Genomic DNA, 23,592 nt, shown 5'->3' with positions numbered 1-23,592 from the left:
TTCTGATAAGCCCTTAGTACGCCAAAATAGTGTGATGTCGTTGTAGCAAGTTGTGCAATGATTAATAAACCAGTTGATTACTTTGCAAATTTCAACTAATGAATCACTAGTTCATCTCAAGCTTTTTGCATATGAATTAATAATTAAGGAAGACTTGGGCACTATTTTAGTCCGGAAACGTTTAGGTTTTTCACTCTATAAATACTAGCCTAAGCTCCCCAAACCATCTTGCACCAATACATCTTTCCACATATTAAAGCTAAATTTGATCTCTTCTTCTCGAGTCCTTTTGTTCTTCAATTTCTCAAAGATATCATGGAAGCCATCACTTACGATCACACCTCCCCGATCCCACCAGCAAAGCTCTTCAACATCATCCTTGATGCTGATAAACTCATTCCCAGAATCTTGCCTCAGGCCGTAAAGAGTGTCGATATCCTCCAAGGCGATGGTCATCAGACTGGAACCATCTATGCAGCGCAGTTTGGTCAAGGTACACACCCTTATCACTAATATCCGTACAAATATTGATACAAACTTGTCAACGCATAACCATTTGTTTCAAGATCGAGCTTATATCAGCACCTAGCATGGCTATGGAGCCTCTGGTGCTTATTTCTTGGGTAAATTACTTTTTACCCAGTGTGGTTTTATATTTCACGACACCATCCTGTATTGTTTGATATTATCCACTTAAATTTCTTATGGTTGCATGTAAAGTGGAAATTAGATAGTAAGCGCTTCCGGTTATGGAGGTTGATCGAGATGTGTCCTTAAAATACGTGATAAATATGAAATTTGGAATATGAAAATTACTCAATCCTGCTATGGTCTTGTATTTGACCATATAATCTCCTTATAATTTTTTGTAAAGTGATTAGGACCTTATTTAATTTTGTAACTTAAGTGAGAACGTAACTAGCATTTTAGCTGATAGTGTAATTTTAGGTACTTACAATCTATTTTCCATTTTATAGATAGTCACATAAGGATTAAGTGGATAACATAGAACAATAGGTGGTTACCATGACCATATAAACACCTATGATTTTATGTAAAGTGATTAGGGCCTTTTTTTTGGAAAAAAAAAAAAGATTAGGGCCTTATTCATTTTATAACTTAAGTGAAAGGTCAACTAGTATTTCAACTAAGAATGGAACTTGGAGATGTTTTCAGTCTATTTTTCATTTTATTGTAAATGATAGGAGTTTTTAAGTGGATAATATTGAAGAATAGGTGGATGGTCCGGCAAAATGTGAAACTACAGAGGGATAAATAATAATTTACTTTTATGTGTTTTTGGTGTAAGTTAAAAAGTGGCAAGTTGTGACCAACAACTAAATAATACAGGAAGCCCACACAATAGTGTGAAGATCCATGTTGATGAGGTAGACGAGGAGAACTTCATCTACAAATGCACCGTGATTGAGGGAGATGCTCTGCAGGATGTGATTGAAAAAATCGCTTTCGAGGTTCAAATCCTACCCACTACTGATGATGGATCTGCTTGATAAGAGTTTATTTTACGTATTTTTAGTGTGTTTTATTAGTTAATTTTGGTTTGATTATTTAGTATTATAACTAAAATAACTAATGTTTTGGTAAAAAACTACATTTTATGTTAAAATGGCTAAACATTGCATTTTATGGATTTTTATGGTAAAAACTTCATATTTTGTAGGTTTAATGATTCAATCATCAAATGAAGTGCATTGAGAAGATATTTGGATGATTGAAGATGGATTAAAGTGGTGAAAATAAAATATGAAGTGTAAAAAGGAAAAATGCAATTTGAATCAAGAAAAGTCAGGTTTTGACAACTCTGACACGTTTTGGTATTTTGACTATATCTGGAGCTACACAGATCGGATCAAGGTGATCTTGGTACCATTTTGAAGCTAAGAGATATATCTACATTTGGTATGAAGACATCAAAGTCCAGTTCAGCCGTTTTCATAGTCCAAAAGTTGAAATACCGAAATTCAACTCAGCTGTCCAAAGTGGAAAACAGAGCTCTGACCAGTGTTTAGTATTTCGATCATATCTCAGGCTACAAAGCTCAGATTTGGATGATTCTTGAAGCATTGGAAAGCTAACTCAAAGGGCTACAACTTTGGTGTTTTACAAAAAATCCAGTTCAGCCTTTATGATAGAGAAAATCGCAGCTGAAGTAAGGACAAAGTGAATACGCGAGTACACAAAACGTGACTTGTAACCGCGTTTTGTGTAGGCGCGTTTTCCGGCCGCAATTCTGCAATTTTGCTCAGTCAATTCTCTTGTGCTCTGACTACTTTCCAGCTACAACCTGCAAGAGAATTCGGTGCACATGCTTCAGAAGACAAAAGGGCAGACAAGGTGGCTTATTTTCAAGTCAAAAACAATGGTTTTTGACTATCTTAACAAAAGGAGATTTGGAGAATCATAGCAGAAAGTTTTGACTGGTAAGGGAAGGATTTTTCATCAGCTTATATGCAGAGACATTTGGGAAGATTATCATACGGGAGAAGCTTGGAAGTGCAGAAATGTAGTTTTTCCATTCTCTTAGTATTAGATTAGTGTAGTATAGTTTAGCTAGTTAGTTCATCCACTCTTGTACATTATCTAGATTAGGATGAAAATGGAGATGAAGAAGGCAAGGTGATGAGCTCAAGTGACATGGGTTACATTCCTTTCCAACTCTTTATCTTTTGTATTTGATTCCAAGTTTAGCTAATATACAAGTTCTGGATTTTATATTTAATATGTGTTTTTAAAGTTTATACCTTGGGTTTGGTTGAACTTCCTATGATTGTTAGTGTTTATTATTTGGCTATTTGATTGCTATGATTTGAGCAAGTTATTTAGCACTTTGGCTTTTTAAATCATGATTAATCTGGTACCATTTGATAAGTGAATATTTAACGTACATTTTGTATGAATTTGGCATGAATTTTTGGTATGTTTTGAGAAGATTAAAGCCATATTTAAACTCTTTTGGTGATAATTGCTTAAATATTGTTTAAGAGTTAAGAAATTGATAAATGAGTGATTAATGCGTAATTTTGTGAAATTGTGAAGGTAATTGATGTATGAAATTCATGCACAAGTTGAAAGAAATGTCAGGGTCATCCAGAGGACAAAGTACACAAGAAAGTGGGAGCAAAAATGTAGAAAAAGGGAAGAAGTGAAAAACTGGAAAAATGTTCAAACACGGATCCGAGCTCGGATCCGTGTGTACAAGAGGGATCCGACCCCTCGTCTGTACTTCTGGCGGAGTATATCCGAGGTCAGGACGATCCGACCTCGGATCCATCATGGGAAGGCCTCGGATCCTATAATCCGAGCTCGGATCCATTATCACTCCTCGGATTCGAGGCTCGGATCTGTCTCTCTCCTCAGCAAGTGGCATAGCCGTTTTTCTTTACCTTTCTCACAACTTTTACAGCTATTTTGAGGGACAGAAATCGGTGGCACATGCTTCTGCAATAAAAGAGAAGACCAAATGAGTGTGGACAAAAGGAACATCATATCTTTGACTTCTTTTTACAAAATCTAAGTGGAGGAAATTATGAAGTGAGAGGAATGGAATTTCTACCACCTTTTATGCAGAAACACAAGGGAGAAGCAAAGGGAACCATACGTAGCTAGTTTTCCTTCTTGCAACAAGTTTTCTCTCTAGATAGGAGTACTTGGAGAAGCATTTTTTTTGGAGAGTTTTCACTTGTAATCATATTGTGCAAGAACATAGCAGGAATTGGAGAGCTTCACCTTCAATTGGCTAAGCTTTCTTTTATCTTTCTTATACTTGTACTTTATGATGTTTTGCATTAATAAACTTGTGAATTTGATTGTTAAATTATTCATGAGTAGCTAAACTCCTTCATCTAGGGAGTAGATGAAACTTATGGCTAAATAATACTAATTGAATGTGATTTACACTTGTTATATCTTGAGTTAACTTGTCTACTTGTGTAGCTGTGATTTCTTGTTATTGTTTGATCACCAATAACTTGTTTACAGTTGTTATTGTTCAATGAGAATTGGTAATAACAATGGAAACACATGAGTAGAGCTTGAGTTGTATGTTCATGAAAATAGAAATACACTTAAGTGGATTACTTAGTATTTCATGAATTAAAACAGAGTTGTAGTAGTATTTCACCATGGAAATAGGGAAATCTATATTGCTCTAAGCCATTTCATCATGGAAATGAGACTTGGTAATCTTGGAAATAAATCTCTGGTTAAGCAAGAATAATAGCAAGAAGTAAATCCATTTATTTGTGTAGTTTATGCCATAAGTGGAATCTACATCCCTAGAATCTTCATTAAGTGAAATTTCTCTATTTGCATTCAGCATTTGTTAAACTAGATTTGTATATCAGATTTGTAGATTACAGCATTAGATTTTCTCTGCTCAAAATTAATGGTAAGTCTAAATAATAGAGAGAACAGGGGCTTAGTAATTGTTTAAATTGCTCCTCGTGGGATCGACCCGATACACATCTTGTACTAAAATTTCGACCTGTATACTTGCAGTCCAACGGGTGTAAAATCGGAATTAAACTTGCATTGATACAAAAAGAACCCGTCAAGTTTTTGGCGCCGTTGCCGGGGAGCGGCAATATTAGGGCCTAGTCATCTCTATTAATTTAGACATTTTCATTGTTTTTATCCAAGTTGTTGAATTAAAACTACAAAAATTTCTCTTATTTTTATTTGTAGTGCATGCACCGATCAAATAGAGAAGTTGGACATTTTGATCCTGAAATTGAAAGAACATTGCGGAGACAAAGGAGGAATACACTGCATCAAGAGGAACAAGAGGTTTGGCAGCCAATAGAAGATATCTTGATAGAATTACCATTTGAAGAAGAAATGGCGGAAAATGACCTAAATAGGCGAGTTCTGCGAGATTTTACTATACCGGGAACACAAGGTTCACAAACGAGCATAGCAAGGCCTGCGGTAAATGCTAACAACTTTGAGATTAAACCATCACTTATCCAAATGGTTCAACAATCTCAATTTGGAGGTAATGCAGTAGAAGATCCTAATACACACTTAGCTACATTCTTGGAAATTTGTGATACAATTAAAATGAATGGAGTTAGTGATGATGCTATAAGGCTAAGATTGTTCCCATTTTCATTGAGAGATAAGGCCAAACTTTGGCTACACTCTCATGCTCCCAATACTTTCACTGGATGGGATGAATTATCAAGAGCATTCTTAAATAAGTATTTTCCACCAGGTAAGACTGCTAAGCTTAGAATGGATATCACTAGTTTTAGCCAATTAGAAGGTGAATCATTATATGAGGCATGGGAAAGGTTTAGAGATCTGCTTCGGAAATGTCCACATCATGGATTGCCGGAGTGGTTAATCATACAAACCTTCTATAATGGTTTAGTTTTTTCTACTAAAACTATGATCGATGCAGCTGCAGGTGGAGCTTTAATGGGTAAAACACCCCAAGAAGCTCATAATTTGATAGAAGAAATGGCAGCAAATAACTACCAATGGGCCAATGAGAGAGGTAATGCAAGACGTCACGCAGGTATGATAGAAATGGACACTCTTAATATGCTGAGTGCTCAAATGAATAATGTGATGAAATTGCTAAGTAGACAAGGTCCAAGCTCATCTAATGCACATGTAGCATGCTGTTCTGTATGTGGAGGTAAACATGATACTAATGAGTGTGTTGATTCTGAACAGGTACAATTCGTCAATAATTACAATCGTAATGCTCAAAATAACCCCTACTCGAATACTTACAATCCGGGGTGGAGAAATCATCCAAACTTTGGATGGAAGGATCAAGGAAATCAACCAAGGCCAACCAATCCACCGGGATTTCAATCAAGGCAACAACAAGCTGAAACTAAATCTGGTTGGGAGATGGCAGTGGAAAAGCTTGCAAAAGTTACCTCGGACAGATTTGAGCGAGTAGAAGGAAGGTTGGACCAACTCACTACAATGTACAGGAATGTAGAGGTCCAAATTGGTCAAATTGCTAGTTCTTTGAATAATCGAAATCAAGGAGAATTACCTAGCAAAACAGAGGTCAATCCTAAGGAGCATGTGAAAGCCATTACTCTTCGTAGTGGTAGACAATTAGAAGATCCTCCAGTGAAGGAAGTTGAGAAGGATGAGAATGAAAAACAAGAAGAAAAGCAGAGGAACCAAGAGGCGATTGTGGAGGAAAATAGTCGGGAGAATCCAAGAGAAAAGCAACCATCATCTTCCACTACCATTCCAATACCCCCTGCGGTTCCATTTCCACAAAGATTAAAGCAAAATAAGTTTGATAAAGATTTTGAAAAATTTGTTAAACTTTTCAAACAATTGCACATTAACATTCCTTTTGCCGATGCTATTTTGCAGATTCCGTCTTATGCGAAATTTCTCAAGGAAATCATGACTAGAAAAAGAAAGTTGGAAGACTGCGAAACAATAGCATTAACGGAGGAATGTAGTGCAATTATTCAAAATAAGCTACCACCGAAGTTGAAGGATCCAGGGAGTTTTTCTATACCTTGCACCATAGGTAACGTTGATTTTTCTAAAGCATTGTGTGATCTTGGTGCTAGTGTATCATTAATACCTTTAACGGTGGCTAGACAATTGGGTTTGCATGAGCTTAAACGCACAAATATTACTTTGCAACTAGCGGATCGGTCTATTAGATATCCAGTGGGAGTGTTGGAGAATGTATTGATAAAAGTTCAAAAATTTATCATTCCAGTGGATTTTGTGGTATTAGATATGGAAGAAGATATATCTATGCCAATTATTCTAGGTAGACCATTTCTAACTACTGCAGGTACTATTATTGATGTAAAAAATGGCAAGCTTAAGTTTCAAGTAGGTGAAGAAGAAGTAGAATTTAATTTGAATGAAATGGAAAAATACCCTTCTTTTACCGATCATGCTTATTCTATTGGCACAATTGATAAACTAACCCAAGAGATGAGTCAAGTCAACCTTGACTTAGATCCTCTTGAGTATTGTTTAATGAGTTTAGGTAAGCAAGAAGATGTTTGTAAAGAAATTGAAGAATTGGCCAAGTACTTGGATTTTCAAGCACCTTATAAAAGGGGTAATTTGTATGAAAGTCTTGGCCAAGGAAAAGGGTTTTCACAACCTTCAGAAATTGAACCTCCGAGGTTAGAGCTCAAGCCACTTCCGACTCATCTAAGGTATGAATTTCTTGGAGAAAATAAAACTTTACCTGTAATTGTTAGTGCTGACCTTGATGATGAACAGTGTGCAAAGTTGCTAAGAGTTCTAAGAAGGTGTAAGAAGGCAATTGGATGGACAATTTCAGACATTAAAGGTATAAGTCCTTCTATATGCATGCATCGAATTTTATTGGAGGACAATTGCAAACCAGTGGTGGAAACACAAAGAAGACTCAATCCAAACATGAAAGAGGTGGTAAGAAATGAAATTCTTAAATGGCTTGACGCAGGTATAATTTTTCCTATCTCCGATAGTGTTTGGATTAGTCCAATTCATGTGGTACCAAAGAAGGGTGGAATGACTACAATCGTGGGTAAAAATGATGAATTAATTCTATCTAGACTTGTGGTAGGGTGGAGAGTGTGTATTGATTATCGTAAGTTAAATACGGTAACAAGAAAAGATCATTTTCCCCTACCATTTCTTGATCAATTATTGGAGCGAATAGCTGGATATGAATTTTACTGTTTTCTTGATGGTTTTTCAGGATATAATCAAATAGCTATAGCTCCAGAGGATCAAGAAAAGACCACATTTACATGTCCTTATGGCACTTTTGCCTTTAGAAGAATGCCATTTGGTTTATGCAATGCTCCTGCAACTTTTCAACGATGCATGATGGCTATTTTTTCTGATTATATTGAGAAAATTATGGAGATATTTATGGATGATTTTTCTGTGTATGGTTCATCTTTTGATCAGTGTCTTCATAATTTGGAATTAATTTTGCAGAGATGCGAGGAAACAAATCTTGTACTGAATTGGGAGAAATGTCATTTTATGGTAAAAGAAGGAATTGTCTTAGGACACAAGATTTCCTCCAAGGGAATTGAGGTGGATCAAGCCAAAATAGAAGTCATCGAAAAATTGCCACCCCCAAGCAAGGTCAAGGGGATAAGGAGTTTTTTAGGACATGCTGGCTTTTATAGACGTTTTATTAAAGATTTTTCTAAAATAGTAAAGCCATTATGTGATTTATTATGTAAAGATTCTCCTTTTCAATTTGATGACAATTGTTTGGTTGCATTTGAAAGGTTGAAGAAGGAATTGATTTTGGCCCCAATTATAACTTCACCCGATTGGTCAATACCATTTGAATTGATGTGTGATGCAAGTGATTATGCAGTTGGAGCAGTTTTGGGACAAAAGAAAGAAGGACGATTGCACGTCATTTACTATGCTAGCAAGTTGCTAAATGAGGCTCAACTCAATTATGCAACGACAGAAAAAGAGCTATTGGCAGTGATATTTGCTTTGGACAAATTTAGATCCTATTTAGTAGGATCTAAAGTCATTATATATACGGACCATTCAGCTCTTAAATATTTGCTGCATAAGAAGGATGCAAAACCTAGACTAATTCGGTGGATTCTTTTATTGCAGGAATTTGATGTGGAGATAAAAGACAAAAAGGGATCGGAGAATCTAGTTGCAGATCATTTATCACGTTTGGAATATATCCCAATCAAAGATCAGGTTCCAATTCAAGAGAATTTTCCGGATGAGTTTGTCCTAGCACTTAGAAATTCTCCATGGTATGCAGATTTTGCTAACTACTTGGTCAGTGGAGAGATTCAAAAGGGATTTAATTATCATCAAAAGAAGAAATTCTTACATGACGTAAAAAGTTACTTTTGGGAGGAACCATTGCTATACAGACATTGTGCCGATGGTATGATACGTAGATGTATTCCTGAAGATGAGGTACATAATGTTTTATATCATTGTCATAACCTTGAAACAGGTGGTCATTTCAGTACTTCAAAGACTGTGGCAAAGGTATGGCAATCAGGATTTTATTGGCCAACTATGTACCAAGATACTAGGGAATATGTTAAAAATTGTGATGCATGCCAAAGAACTGGAAATATATCTCGAAAGAATGAAATGCCCCTGACTACGTTCTTGGAAGTTGAGTTATTCGATGTATGGGGTATTGATTTTATGGGACCATTTCCTAGTTCTTTTAATAATAAGTACATCTTAGTAGCAGTGGATTATGTTTCTAAATGGGTTGAAGCAATCGCTTCACCTACTAATGACTCTAAAATTGTACTTAGATTCCTTAAAAAGAATATTTTCAGTAGATTTGGTATACCCAAGGCCATAGTAAGTGATGAAGGGAAACATTTTTGTAACAGACAATTGGATTCCTTATTGTTAAAATATGGTTGTAGGCACAAGACATCACTTCCATATCATCCTCAAGCCAATGGACAAGCAGAGCTAGCTAATAGAGAGATAAAGCTCATTTTGGAGAAAACTGTGAATAAATCACGCAAGAATTGGGCTACAAAGCTAGATGATACACTATGGGCTTACCGAACGGCATTTAAGACACCCCTAGGGATGTCACCGTATCGTTTAGTCTATGGGAAAGCTTGTCACCTACCTGTGGAGATTGAGCACAAAGCTTATTGGGCAATTAAATCTATTAACATGGATTGTAATTTTGCAGGAGAAAAGCGATTACTTGAGCTAAGTGAATTGGAGGAACACCGACTACATGCATATGAAAATGCCAAAATTTATAAAGAAAAGATCAAATATTGGCATGACAAGCATATTATTCCTAAAAAATTTCTGGTAGGGCAAAAGGTACTCTTGTTCAATTCACGCCTGAGGTTATTTCCAGGAAAATTGAAGTCAAGGTGGTCGGGACCATTTGAAGTAACTCAAGTATTTCCTTATGGAGCAGTGGAAATAAAAGGAGAAAATGATTCTCCATTTAAAGTAAATGGGCAAAGATTGAAGCCCTATTTGGCCGGAGAAAAGGTTCCTAAAGGAGTAAATTACTCCTTAGGAAATGCAATGGAGAATTAAAGAAGTTATAGGAAAGTCGAGCCAACGACTATAAACAAAAGCGCTTGTTGGGAGGCAACCTAATAATAATAGTGTATTTGTGTGTTTTTATGTGTTTCTTACATTTTGGTGTAAGTTAATTGACTAATTAGATGTATTTCACTTGTTTATAGGAGATACGGGAGTTTTATCATCCATCTTGGAGGTGCACTTGAAGATCATGTTGGCAGGGAGTTTTCTTACCAAATTGTGTTTTAAGTGTTTAAAATTTCTATGCCTATACATACATTGTGCATTTCAAGTGAGTTTTGGTGATATCATGGTTATAAAGGTTCATGGATTCATTTGATGTGTATTTAATGCTCAGAAATGCCATTTTGATGTAAAAATGCAAAAATGATCAAAGAACCTCACCCCTCGATTTTCAATGTAAATGTGTTTGTTGTGTTTTGAGAGGATGGATATTGTGTTTAAGGTATATTGCATGTGCGTGGGAGGTTAGAATTGATAAAAGTTTGTCCAATGTGTGTTTTGGAATTGGCCGGAAAAGGGAGAAAAAGTTTGAAAAATTGCAGTTTCTGCAATTAGTGCAGAGAAGTCAGGATCCGAGCTCGGATCCTAAAATCCCAGACAGATCCGACCGCGGATCCATAGATCCGAGCTCGGATCTTTTCCAACCCAGATAGATCCGAGGGCTCGTCTGTGTTTCTGTTGAGGTTGATCCGAGCCATGTAGGATCCGAGGCCTTCCAGAAAGGATCCGACCTCGGATCTCTTCGCGATAAGAAAGGAAACGAGGCCTCGGTTCCTCATTTTTTCCAGATTTCTCTTCTCTCTCTCTTCGAAACCCTATCCCCTTTCCTCCAATCTTCCATTTCATCCATAAAATTCCCAATTTTTCACAATAAAACCTTCCCTAACCTCTTGAGAGCATTAACCCTCAACAATTTAGAATCAAAAACATCAAATTGAGGGGTTTTGATCTTCAAGACGCGAAATAGGGCCAAACTGAAATCTAGCAATTTGAGGTCGAATTTGGGCTTGTTTCTATTCCATTTTTGCATCATTATCATCCTCCATCATCACTCCATCTATTTGAGGTAACAAATTTCGAATTTCTGTGACATTTTATATCTCTCATTTTTGTATATTTTTAGTTTTTCAATACATTTTGCTTAATTGTTGCAAATTCGTGATATAATTGTGCTACATTGTGCTCAAATCAGCTGTAATAATTATTTTCATGCTTATTTGTGTAAAAATTATGAATTTGGTGATAGTTTTGAGATTTCCTTCTCAATTTTTGGGCTTGAGCATTTTAGTGGTTTAAATTTGTGAATTTTGCTTTCAGTGAATATATGAACTGTTCCGAGAAGTATAAATCAATGTTATAATTGAAAATGATATGCTATCATTAGAGCAATAGCCCATTGGGTAAAAGTGTGTGTTCCCGATCAAGTTAAGCACATTGAACCACTTTTACTTGAAATAATTAATATTAGGATAACTTGGGAGTCATGTGTAGTTAACTTGAGTGTTAACGAGTGTTATGAATTGGATTGATGATATTCTCAAGTGTTTGAATGTTTATTTTTGCAAATAGATATAATTTAAAATTGTTTGCACTTAATATGCATGAAATAATTTCTTTACTGCTAATATCCTTTCTAAGTGTAGGAATTGGATTTGAGAAGTGTTAGGAAGCTTATTTGTTTAAATTTGGGGACATTTTGGCAGGGAGTTTAGCCCTTTTTCAAAGGGAAACTCTGCCGAAATTTTCTTAAATTCCTATTTTAATATGAATGAGCGAGTTTCTATCTTTTCTAATACATACTCATCTTGTTTATAGGTGCTATGGCTCGTACAAGGAGGGCTCGTATTCGTACTCCTACACCATCGTCAAGTGAAGAACATACACCTTCTGTGCATGAGGAGTCGCCTGAGGAAGAATCTCCTTCGCCTGAGTCACCACCTCGATCTCGCCGGAAGACTGCATCCACTAGCCGTGATGAGCCACCGCCAGATTACGATACCACACGATTCACATCGCTCGAAAACCAAGAGTGGTATGAAGCCGGCCTAGCCAAGGAGATCATCATTGAGAAACACTTGGCTCCAGAGGTGGATGCGCACTACCATATTTCGACAGCATTCAAGCGACTTGGATGGGAGAACATCCTTCAATTGCCCAAGTACTACTACCCCAACTTGGTCCGGGAGTTCTACGCCAATGTGGAGAACAAGCAGAGCCACAGTGGCAACCTCATCGTCTCGTGGGTTCGAGGCAGGAAAGTGGTTCTCAATCGAGAGGCACTGCGACGTTTCGTTCAACTCATAGACGAAGGCGAAGATGTCAAACTGACTAAGGAATTCAAGGCTCGAGACCCTTGGCAAGTGGGAGAAGCCGTGGAGCGTCTAAAGGGTCAGTACCGTGAGCGAGGAACTTCGAAAAAACTCACGGTATATGCCGACTCCTTTGAGCATCGATACCACCTGATCTTCTATCTTTTTGCATTTAATGTGGTGCCGAAAAAGAGTGGTAAACGGGAGATCCGAAATAGCGATCTCTATTTTCTGGATAAGATGATACATGGATTGGGTAGGCAGTTGACTGGCATTCCTCTACCCAGCATTATCATCAGCTATATGCGGACCACAGCTCGCATGAGGGCCGGCGAGACTTGCTTCGGATTCCCTCGACTGCTATCCCTCGTGTTTGAGAAGCTCAAGGTTCCTCGTGGAACCGAGAGAGCGGTGGTAACTAGGTCTGTCGAGGAGGTAAATGCTTCTATACTCAACGCTTTGGGTATTTCTACTGATTTTGGAGCTGCTTTGGTCCGGGACACAGGAGAAGCATCGACTTCCACTCAGCCTCCGCCTCACACTGAACCACAAGCGGCAACCCAAGAGACGGAGGCACAGCAGACTCTTCCTCCTCCGATTCCGCGACCACCTCCTCAACCGCGCTCCAAGTGGCAAGAGCTTCTCAATGCTATTTGTTGTATGGAGACGCGAGTCGTCGAGCGCATTGACCAGACGGAGCGGATGATGACTGAGCGCCTCGACCGACATGATCGCCGCCTTCGTGCGATCGAGGATCATTTTCATATCCGACGGTCTCCTACTCCGACACCTCATCAGGAGGAGGGCCATATTGGTACTTCACAGGGTTATCATGGAGCCGAGGAGGCAGTAGACCCTCGTTCCGAGCAACCATGATACTTTTTAGCGGATTAGATCTTTTATTTCTTTATTTTTCTTTTCTTTTGTTAAAACAAACTTTGTGATTTCAGTTTTCTTTTATTTGAATCATCTTGTGCTACTTATGGTGTTTGGTACCCTTGTTGTCTCAATTTGGGCAGAATTTGGATGATCGTGATGATTAAGGGTTTCAAATTGCATCACCACCTATTTGAGGGAAGTTTCAGTTCTTTTACCTTCCTCTACAATGAGGACATCGTAGATTTTAAGTGTGGGGGAGGGATCACTTTATCGTATGGGTGATTGTGTCTTGAAATGCATGACTTTAGTTGTTTAGAGCTTAAAAATGTTGGAATTATATTTGGAGATATTGTCATGAGGATAATTTTTTGTGAAAATGAGGTTGTTGGCAGGGAGTTTCATCCATTTTTATGGGGAAATTCTGTCAAAATTTTTCTAAAATATCTTCCATTTGGATAACAAGCTATGTGTATTTTGGAAAAGTTTAATTCTTATTTGGCTTGAAATGAATTATTATGCAAGTAATATTTTTACATTTTAGAAAGTATATATTTGCTTAAATAAGAAAGGTTATGCTTAGAGTTTTGCAAGATTAATGATATTTATCATTTTTACTTAATTTTATAAGTAAGTGATTGATATAGTCAAAGAAAGGCCAAATTCTTCCTTTAATTATACTTAGAGGAAAAAAGAAATTGAATTTGATTGTTAAAAAAAAAAAAAAAAAGAAAAAAAAGAGAAAAATATTATTAGTAATTTTCTACTCCAATGATTCACATACTGAGTAACCGGGGGTTGGCATTTACAAATGTCGACATTCGCGTAAAAAAGTATTGGAATTAAGAGTATGATTGGCAATTTAAATGAGTGAAATGTTGAGTAACCGGGAATTTTCACCTAAAAGTGTTGATTTTCGCGTAAAAAGACGTTTTCACTATTTAAATAAAATGAATTGTGAATAAATCCCTCTAAATTGTTAAGTTTTGGGATGAGGAAGGCCATAAAATTGACTATGTGATTTACTTATTTGTGGAATTAGGATAGAATGAGAGAATTGATTTGAATTTGTCAAAATTTAGGCATAATTATTTTTATTTAATTGAATATTATGAGTATTTAGTGTAATCTGAGAAATGGCATAATAATTGGTTTCTAGGTTTTTGAGGAATTAAATTTGACAAGAGTACGCATACTGTTTTCTCTATTGAATATTTGAAGTAAGTTTTGTGTAAAATTGCTTGAGGACAAGCAATGATTCAAGTGTGGGGGAATTTGATAAGTGAATATTTAACGTACATTTTGTATGAATTTGGCATGAATTTTTGGTATGTTTTGAGAAGATTAAAGCCATATTTAAACTCTTTTGGTGATAATTGCTTAAATATTGTTTAAGAGTTAAGAAATTGATAAATGAGTGATTAATGCGTAATTTTGTGAAATTGTGAAGGTAATTGATGTATGAAATTCATGCACAAGTTGAAAGAAATGTCAGGGTCATCCAGAGGACAAAGTACACAAGAAAGTGGGAGCAAAAATGTAGAAAAAGGGAAGAAGTGAAAAACTGGAAAAATGTTCAAACACGGATCCGAGCTCGGATCCGTGTGTACAAGAGGGATCCGACCCCTCGTCTGTACTTCTGGCGGAGTATATCCGAGGTCAGGACGATCCGACCTCGGATCCATCATGGGAAGGCCTCGGATCCTATAATCCGAGCTCGGATCCATTATCACTCCTCGGATCCGAGGCTCGGATCTGTCTCTCTCCTCAGCAAGTGGCACAGCCGTTTTTCTTTACCTTTCTCACAACTTTTACAGCTATTTTGAGGGACAGAAATCGGTGGCACATGCTTCTGCAATAAAAGAGAAGACCAAATGAGTGTGGACAAAAGGAACATCATATCTTTGACTTCTTTTTACAAAATCTAAGTGGAGGAAATTATGAAGTGAGAGGAATGGAATTTCTACCACCTTTTATGCAGAAACACAAGGGAGAAGCAAAGGGAACCATACGTAGCTAGTTTTCCTTCTTGCAACAAGTTTTCTCTCTAGATAGGAGTACTTGGAGAAACATTTTTTTTGGAGAGTTTTCACTTGTAATCATATTGTGCAAGAACATAGCAGGAATTGGAGAGCTTCACCTTCAATTGGCTAAGCTTTCTTTTATCTTTCTTATACTTGTATTTTATGATGTTTTGCATTAATAAACTTGTGAATTTGATTGTTAAATCATTCATGAGTAGCTAAACTCCTTCATCTAGGGAGTAGATGAAACTTATGGCTAAATAATACTAATTGAATGTGATTTACACTTGTTATATCTTGAGTTAACTTGTCTACTTGTGTAGCTGTGATTTCTTGTTATTGTTTGATCACCAATAACTTGTTTACAGTTGTTATTGTTCAATGAGAATTGGTAATAACAATGGAAACACATGAGTAGAGCTTGAGTTGTATGTTCATGAAAATAGAAATACACTTAAGTGGATTACTTAGTATTTCATGAATTAAAACAGAGTTGTAGTAGTATTTCACCATGGAAATAGGGAAATCTATATTGCTCTAAGCCATTTCATCATGGAAATGAGACTTGGTAATCTTGGAAATAAATCTCTGGTTAAGCAAGAATAATAGCAAGAAGTAAATCCATTTATTTGTGTAGTTTATGCCATAAGTGGAATCTACATCCCTAGAATCTTCATTAAGTGAAATTTCTCTATTTGCATTCAGCATTTGTTAAACTAGATTTGTATATCAGATTTGTAGATTACAGCATTAGATTTTCTCTGCTCAAAATTAATGGTAAGTCTAAATAATAGAGAGAACAGGGGCTTAGTAATTGTTTAAATTGCTCCTCGTGGGATCGACCCGATACACATCTTGTACTAAAATTTCGACCTGTATACTTGCAGTCCAACGGGTGTAAAATCGGAATTAAACTTGCATTGATACAAAAAGAACCCGTCACCATTAATTGTGATTATCTAAGGTGTTATTTCTGCAATGAAAATTGATATTTAACATTAGTTCAAGAAGTGCTAAACATAGGGAGTACACTCACGAAAGTAGAGGTGCACCTATGTGGTTTTTAGTGATTCATTTCATGTAATTTCACTGAAGAAATAAACTTGTAGCTAATTTCATAACCATGAGAATAGGTATGGATTAGTTATAAGTATAATTGATTCACTACGAAAGTAGGATTCAAATGCATAAGGAAATTATACCATAATTAGCCTAGATGTAGTATTCAATGATCCAAATATAACACTTGCATGAGTAGTTAGGGATACCACAACCTAAGGAGCTTTTATTTGTTAATTTCTTGTATAAGTGCAGTAGGTTAAATTTCTTATCATTCATTGATAGTCTAAATAATAGAGAAGCTTTAGTAATACCGGTAATTGTTCACTCTTCCTTGTGGGATCGACCCGATATATACCCTAAACTACTAGTTGATCTGTATACTTGCAGTGAACGGGTGTAATTCGGTATTTTTTAGCTTGCATGTATGTAAAATACCCGTCAAGTTTTTGGCGCCGTTGCCGGGGAAGATTTGGCAATATCGGTGTGAAGAGCAACTTTATTAGTTTAGACATAATATTAGTTATAGTGTGAATGTTATTTTCTGTTATTTTAGTGTTTTTATGTGTATGTGTTTTATAACCTATTCTTCTTACTAATTTTGCTCTTAAGTTGTTTAAAAGCAATTTTAGGTGATGAGAAGAGTAGGTCAATTTGGAGGACAATGCTTGAGAAGTGGAAGATTGGCAACGGATGGTTACCAAGTGCAAAGCTCCTTCAATAGAGGTAACCAAGAATTTACTGAATGTATATCTTTTGAAGATGGTTTAAGGTGCTTAAAGGCAAAATTTGATGTAATTAAGTTACAAGTTCAAATGGACACCATGATACATGAAATTGAGCAAGGGAGGAATGTTAATGTTTTTAATTCTTATCATGTGATTTGTGACTTGTGTGGAGGTTATCATGATACTAATACATGTATGCAAGCACAAAATGTGGATTATTATGATGAATTAGAGCATTACAATCCTTGTTTTGATCGATATAGTGCTAATGCTTATGGTTGGGATAATCATGGTACTTATAGTGATTCTTCATATTTTTATAATTACCAACCTGAATGTGTCCAATATGAATCAAAACCATCTTGGGAGTTGGCAATTGAAATGGTAGCTAATGATTCTAAGCCATCTTGGGAGTTAGCTATAGAAAAATTAGCTAATGTGACTTCCGACCGTTTTGATAGGATTGAGGAAAGGATAGATGAATTGGCTTCTCACTTTGGTAGAATACAAGATCAATTACATGTATTGTGTGAAGTTATTTCCTCTAATAATTTGCAAAATGATCCTAGCATGAATGGTGGGAATGTTGTATGTGAAAATGGGTTGCAGTTTGATGAAAATGATGAATTTCAAGTGTGTTTTAATGAGCAAATATCCATTTCACAAGATAATATCTTTGGAACTAACTTTGAGCCTCAAGAGATGAGTTTTAATGACTCATTTTTCACCCCTCTTGAGGAGTGCAGTGAAAGTATATGTTTTAAAGGTATTGCTGTCCAAGATACTCTCATGACATTTTCTTTGGTGAATTCTCAAGTGGTGCATATTCAAGGTAATATTTATGAAACACTTGGGATAGGTAAGTCAATTCCATTTCTCACATCATTAGATCATGTGACTTTTGCGATAAAGCCACCTTTTAATGATCCACCACGACCTAAAATGGTGGATTATTCGTTAACTAAACCTCCTTGAAAAATAAGGTGAACTAGTCAAGCTATTGACTATAAAGAAGCGCTTATTGGGAGGCAACCCAATGTTTGTTTAAGTTTATGTTATTTTGGGGTGATTTTATGTTTAAAGTATGTGTTTGAGTTATTTTGTTATTTTTCATTTGTAGGTATTGGAAATGGAAGCAAAAGTGACCAAATGAGGTAAAAAAGGCGAAATTTGATCAAGGAACTCAACCCCTCGATTTGAGTAATTGTTGTTTTTGATTCGTTACAAGGGGTTAAAATGCATGTTTTGATCATTTTACATGTGCATGCATTGAGTATATTAGCAAACAAATGATCTATGATGCATTTTGGGAAATTGGGGTATCATTTGTAATTATTCAAAAGTTAAATTTCTGCTAAATTTCGCAGCAGAAAACGGGTTTTTCAATGAAACGCGCCACTGAATCGCGTTTTCATAGAATCGCGTTTTCAATTCTGTGCCTATAATGAAGAAAACGCGCCTTCAAAACGCGACAGGAAGTCGCGTTTTCTACAAAGTCGCGTTTTCCATCCTGTTCAGAAACCAAAAACGCGCCTTCAAATACGCGACTTAAAGTCGCGTTTTCTCACGTAGTCGCGTTTTCAATGCTGCAAGTTTTGTGAAGAAACGCGACTTCACAAAACGCACCTTGAGGCGCGTTTTCTTGAGCCGCGTTTTTTGAGCACCTTTTTTTTTTTTAAAAAAAAAAAAATGCAGCTTCCTTGATTCTCTTTTTTCTTCTTTTCCTCATAAATTTTCTTGTACCTTGAGTTGCTTATTGTGTATTTTATATAGGTACATCACCAAAACAAAGGTTTGAAATTACGGATCGCCGTTTTGTTTTATTAAGCCTTTGTTATCACTTTTGTTTCTTATTTTCTATGTTTCGATTATTATTACTAATGGTTATTCAATGGAACTTATGAAGCGTTGGAGTTACACGGACAATGGATTTTGAAGCTTCATATTCAATCACATCATAGGGGAGTATTACCTTCTTTATCTTGATTTTCCTTTTTACACATTGAGGACAATGTGCATGTTAAGTGTGGGGGGAGAATTGAGATTATATATATTGTATGTGATTGACTTATTAGTTGCAAATATTGGACTTGTGTTAAAATTCAAAATTTTTCTAACATCTTGTCCAAAATTGCAAATTTGCCCCAAAAATTTTAAATTTTAAATTTCATCCAAATGGGTAACAAAGTTCCATACCATTAGTAGTTCAAATTCCTTCTACATTTGAGATAAATATATGTGGTTTAAGCACTTCTTTTCTCATTTAACTTGAAAATGACTATTATGTGATTATAATTTTTGCATTTGTAGGAAAGTATATCTTTTAAAGTGGAGAAAATTATGCCCATATTTTTTTTGCATATTTGATGAAATTTCTTCTCTTTATTGGATTTTATACGTTAAGTGATAAATATGTTCAATAAGTGCAATACTCTTTTCATGATTATTCTTTTGAGGAATTTATTATTATCTTTGCTGTAAAAAGAAAAAAAAAGTGAAAAAAAGAGAAAATAAGATTTATTCTACTCCAATGATTCTCGTACTTAGTAACCGGGTGTCTTCATCTAAAAATGTCGACTTTCGCGTAAAACGGTACTTGAATTAAGAGTATGCAAAGCAACTTGAGTATGTGAAGTGTTGAGTAACCGGTGATCTTCATCTAAAAATGTCGATCCTCGCGTAAAAAGATACTTTCACAACTTAAGTAATATTTAGCTATATTATATAAATAAATCCCTCTTTAAGTTAAATAAGAAGATGATCATGGGTTTAGGAAGCAAATGATTGACCATATGAGTTACTTGCGTATGAAATTAAGTAAGAATGAGAAATTGAATTAAACTTGTTATAATTGCGGTATAATTGGCTCTCCTTTACTTGATATTATGAGTACTTGAACTTAATTGAATAATTGCATAATGGTTATTTACTCTGTTTTGAGGAAATGAAGTTGAAATGCTACATATATTTATTTTCAAATTTTGGATCATTGTTGGTTTGTATTTTTATTGCTTGAGGACAAGCAATGGTTCAAGTGTGGGGGTATTTGATAAGAGTTTATTTTACGTATTTTTAGTGTGTTTTATTAGTTAATTTTGGTTTGATTATTTAGTATTATAACTAAAATAACTAATGTTTTGGTAAAAAACTACATTTTATGTTAAAATGGCTAAACATTGCATTTTATGGATTTTTATGGTAAAAACTTCATATTTTGTAGGTTTAATGATTCAATCATCAAATGAAGTGCATTGAGAAGATATTTGGATGATTGAAGATGGATTAAAGTGGTGAAAATAAAATATGAAGTGTAAAAAGGAAAAATGCAATTTGAATCAAGAAAAGTCAGGTTTTGACAACTCTGACACGTTTTGGTATTTTGACTATATCTGGAGCTACACAGATCGGATCAAGGTGATCTTGGTACCATTTTGAAGCTAAGAGATATATCTACATTTGGTATGAAGACATCAAAGTCCAGTTCAGCCGTTTTCATAGTCCAAAAGTTGAAATACCGAAATTCAACTCAGCTGTCCAAAGTGGAAAACAGAGCTCTGACCAGTGTTTAGTATTTCGATCATATCTCAGGCTACAAAGCTCAGATTTGGATGATTCTTGAAGCATTGGAAAGCTAACTCAAAGGGCTACAACTTTGGTGTTTTACAAAAAATCCAGTTCAGCCTTTATGATAGAGAAAATCGCAGCTGAAGTAAGGACAAAGTGAATACGCGAGTACACAAAACGTGACTTGTAACCGCGTTTTGTGTAGGCGCGTTTTCCGGCCGCAATTCTGCAATTTTGCTCAGTCAATTCTCTTGTGCTCTGACTACTTTCCAGCTACAACCTGCAAGAGAATTCGGTGCACATGCTTCAGAAGACAAAAGGGCAGACAAGGTGGCTTATTTTCAAGTCAAAAACAATGGTTTTTGACTATCTTAACAAAAGGAGATTTGGAGAATCATAGCAGAAAGTTTTGACTGGTAAGGGAAGGATTTTTCATCAGCTTATATGCAGAGACATTTGGGAAGATTATCATACGGGAGAAGCTTGGAAGTGCAGAAATGTAGTTTTTCCATTCTCTTAGTATTAGATTAGTGTAGTATAGTTTAGCTAGTTAGTTCATCCACTCTTGTACATTATCTAGATTAGGATGAAAATGGAGATGAAGAAGGCAAGGTGATGAGCTCAAGTGACATGGGTTACATTCCTTTCCAACTCTTTATCTTTTGTATTTGATTCCAAGTTTAGCTAATATACAAGTTCTGGATTTTATATTTAATATGTGTTTTTAAAGTTTATACCTTGGGTTTGGTTGAACTTCCTATGATTGTTAGTGTTTATTATTTGGCTATTTGATTGCTAGTATTTGAGCAAGTTATTTAGCACTTTGGCTCTTGAAATCATGATTAATCTGGTACCATTAATTCTGATTATCTAAGGTGTTATTTCTGCAATGAAAATTGAGATTTAACATTAGTTCAAGAAGTGCTAAACATAGGGAGTACACTCACGAAAGTAGAGGTGCACCTATGTGGTTTTTAGTGATTCATTTCATGTAATTTCACTGAAGAAATAAACTTGTAACTAATTTCATAACCATGAGAATAGGTATGGATTAGTTATAAGTATAATTGATTCACTACGAAAGTAGGATTCAAATGCATAAGGAAATTACACCATAATTAGCCTAGATGTAGTATTCAATGATCCAAATATAACACTTGCATGAGTAGTTAGGGATACCACAACCTAAGGAGCTTTTATTTGTTAATTTCTTGTATAAGTGCAGTAGGTTAAATTTCTTATCATTCATTGATAGTCTAAATAATAGAGAAGCTTTAGTAATACCGGTAATTGTTCACTCTTCCTTGTGGGATCGACCCGATATATACCCTAAACTACTAGTTGATCTGTATACTTGCAGTGAACGGGTGTAATTCGGTATTTTTTAGCTTGCATGTATGTAAAATACCCGTCACTGCTGATGGTGGATCCATTATCAGCATAAACAGCACATACTACACCAAGGGTGATGCCGAGATAACTGAAGATGTCCAAGAAATTATCAAGTCTGGGAAAGAAATTGCTGCTGGAATCTTGTTCGAGGCTCTTGATGCTTACCTCTCTGCCTACCCAAATGCCTACTAAGTCTTCTTCATTAGTTTCTGTCCAAACAAGAATAATCCAGTATTGTGTGTGCCTTCTATAATGCAATGCGTGGCTTTGCTTTTACTGCTTTCTTTTTTCTTGATTTTCTTTCTTTGTTATGTCTTCGGCTTCATAGTAATTAATGCTACTACTTAGTTGAAATGATATTCTTGTTGGGTACGTTGTATGGTCTGATTTATGGCATAGAACATGGATATGTAATAGAATGTGTGCATTTCATATTAAATTAAGTGAATCTTCTGTAAACTATCTTCTTTATTTATTTATCTATTTATTTTGACATGGAAATTCTTCAATTAACCCTAATAAATTAAGTGAATCTGGTTTATTCCATCATCTTTTTGTTTGACATGGATATGTCTTAGGACCATATAAGGATTTTGACCAATTTGGATTAGATAGGGAATCCTGTGGTGGGACTTGAACCCCAAACTAGGACTCATATAGATATATATATATTTCCCACCTACTTGCTTTCAAAAATTGGTTATTCTTATACATTATCAGTGCGTAAAATATTTGTTACATGTGTCAATCTAGATATTTAATGTATGCAGTTGTTGCATTACATGAGAAAAAATGCACATAGGACAAATATTTAGGGTTTATGATTTTTCAAATGGAAGTTTAAATTCTTTAAAATGACATGAGAGTTAGCCTTGACTCTTCCCTTCTTCGCACATGATTTGAACTCTTACGCATTAAACTTATTAGTCTGTTTTGCACGTTGGGTTCAGATTTTTTTGCTTTCTGCCATGATAATACTCTAGTTCGCTAGACTTCTTGTTGGCTTATTGACTATATCTTGTCAATTCCTATCAACTTTGTTTATTGGGAAATTGCCAACTTTCATTCCTAAACTTTGGGCATGCATACATTTCTTCCTCAAACTTTCTGACATAACACATTTAGCATCTAAACTATCAATTTTTGACAAATTTCATCCTTAAGTGGAAAACTAATCAATTTGAATGGAAATTGGATTTGGGAAGAAAGCTATTGGGGTTGGAAGAGTGAAGATAGCCATTCTATTTTGCTGATTTTAAATCACACAAGACCTTTTACTGAACAGTCTCATGCTCATTAGGAGTCCAATTTCCGTTCGAATTTATTAGTATCTCATTTGAGAATGAAATTGGTCAAAAATTGATAGTTCAGATAATAAGTATGTTACACTAAAAAGTTTGAAAATGAAATGTGTCCATGGATCAAAGTTTGGAATGAGAACTGGCATTTTCCCTTGTTTATTTATCACGAGGAACTTGTGAAAGGTGGTGTGAGCGATAGCTATCCCACACTGATTAGTCAAGAGCATCAAAATTAATCAACAGACTATATGTGTACGTAAATGCAGCCTAGATGCAA

General features: G+C 35.6%; 2 protein-coding genes and 1 non-coding gene across 3 annotated transcripts; 2 read left to right on the top strand and 1 right to left on the bottom strand.

Moving 5' to 3' along the window:
- The first annotated feature begins 225 nt into the window (after positions 1-225).
- On the top strand, positions 226-22,206 carry LOC140009678 (major allergen Pru ar 1-like). The gene is made up of 4 exons (XM_072055871.1): positions 226-493; positions 1,351-1,472; positions 18,631-18,646; positions 22,037-22,206. Exons 1-4 carry the CDS (start codon positions 316-318, stop codon positions 22,204-22,206), a joined length of 486 nt encoding a protein of 161 aa, XP_071911972.1. The 5' UTR covers positions 226-315.
- LOC140009584 (uncharacterized) lies at positions 4,708-10,050 on the top strand. The gene is made up of 5 exons (XM_072055627.1): positions 4,708-4,947; positions 5,701-6,255; positions 6,370-8,787; positions 8,972-9,006; positions 9,405-10,050. Exons 1-5 carry the CDS (start codon positions 4,708-4,710, stop codon positions 10,048-10,050), a joined length of 3,894 nt encoding a protein of 1,297 aa, XP_071911728.1.
- On the bottom strand, positions 5,245-5,351 carry LOC140010075 (small nucleolar RNA R71). Its single transcript, XR_011817342.1, has one exon. It is a non-coding gene; the product is annotated as a small nucleolar RNA R71 (small nucleolar RNA).
- Positions 22,207-23,592: the final 1,386 nt, after the last annotated feature.

Source organism: Coffea arabica, chromosome 6e (genome assembly GCF_036785885.1).
Source record: "Coffea arabica cultivar ET-39 chromosome 6e, Coffea Arabica ET-39 HiFi, whole genome shotgun sequence".
NCBI lineage: Eukaryota > Viridiplantae > Streptophyta > Magnoliopsida > Gentianales > Rubiaceae > Coffea > Coffea arabica.
The sequence above is the reverse complement of the archived record's forward strand: the minus strand, read 5'-3'. Positions and strand labels throughout refer to the sequence as shown.

Excerpts from the sequence above, each read along its gene's own strand:
- LOC140009678 (XM_072055871.1), top strand. The coding sequence starts at position 316 with ATGGAAGCCATCACTTACGATCACACCTCCCCGATCCCACCAGCAAAG. Across the intron at positions 494-1,350 it reads TGCAGCGCAGTTTGGTCAAG|GAAGCCCACACAATAGTGTG; the intron begins GTACACACCCTT and ends TAAATAATACAG.
- LOC140009584 (XM_072055627.1), top strand. The coding sequence starts at position 4,708 with ATGCACCGATCAAATAGAGAAGTTGGACATTTTGATCCTGAAATTGAA. Across the intron at positions 6,256-6,369 it reads CCATTCCAATACCCCCTGCG|ATTCCGTCTTATGCGAAATT; the intron begins GTTCCATTTCCA and ends GCTATTTTGCAG. Across the intron at positions 9,007-9,404 it reads CTTCAAAGACTGTGGCAAAG|GCACAAGACATCACTTCCAT; the intron begins GTATGGCAATCA and ends ATATGGTTGTAG.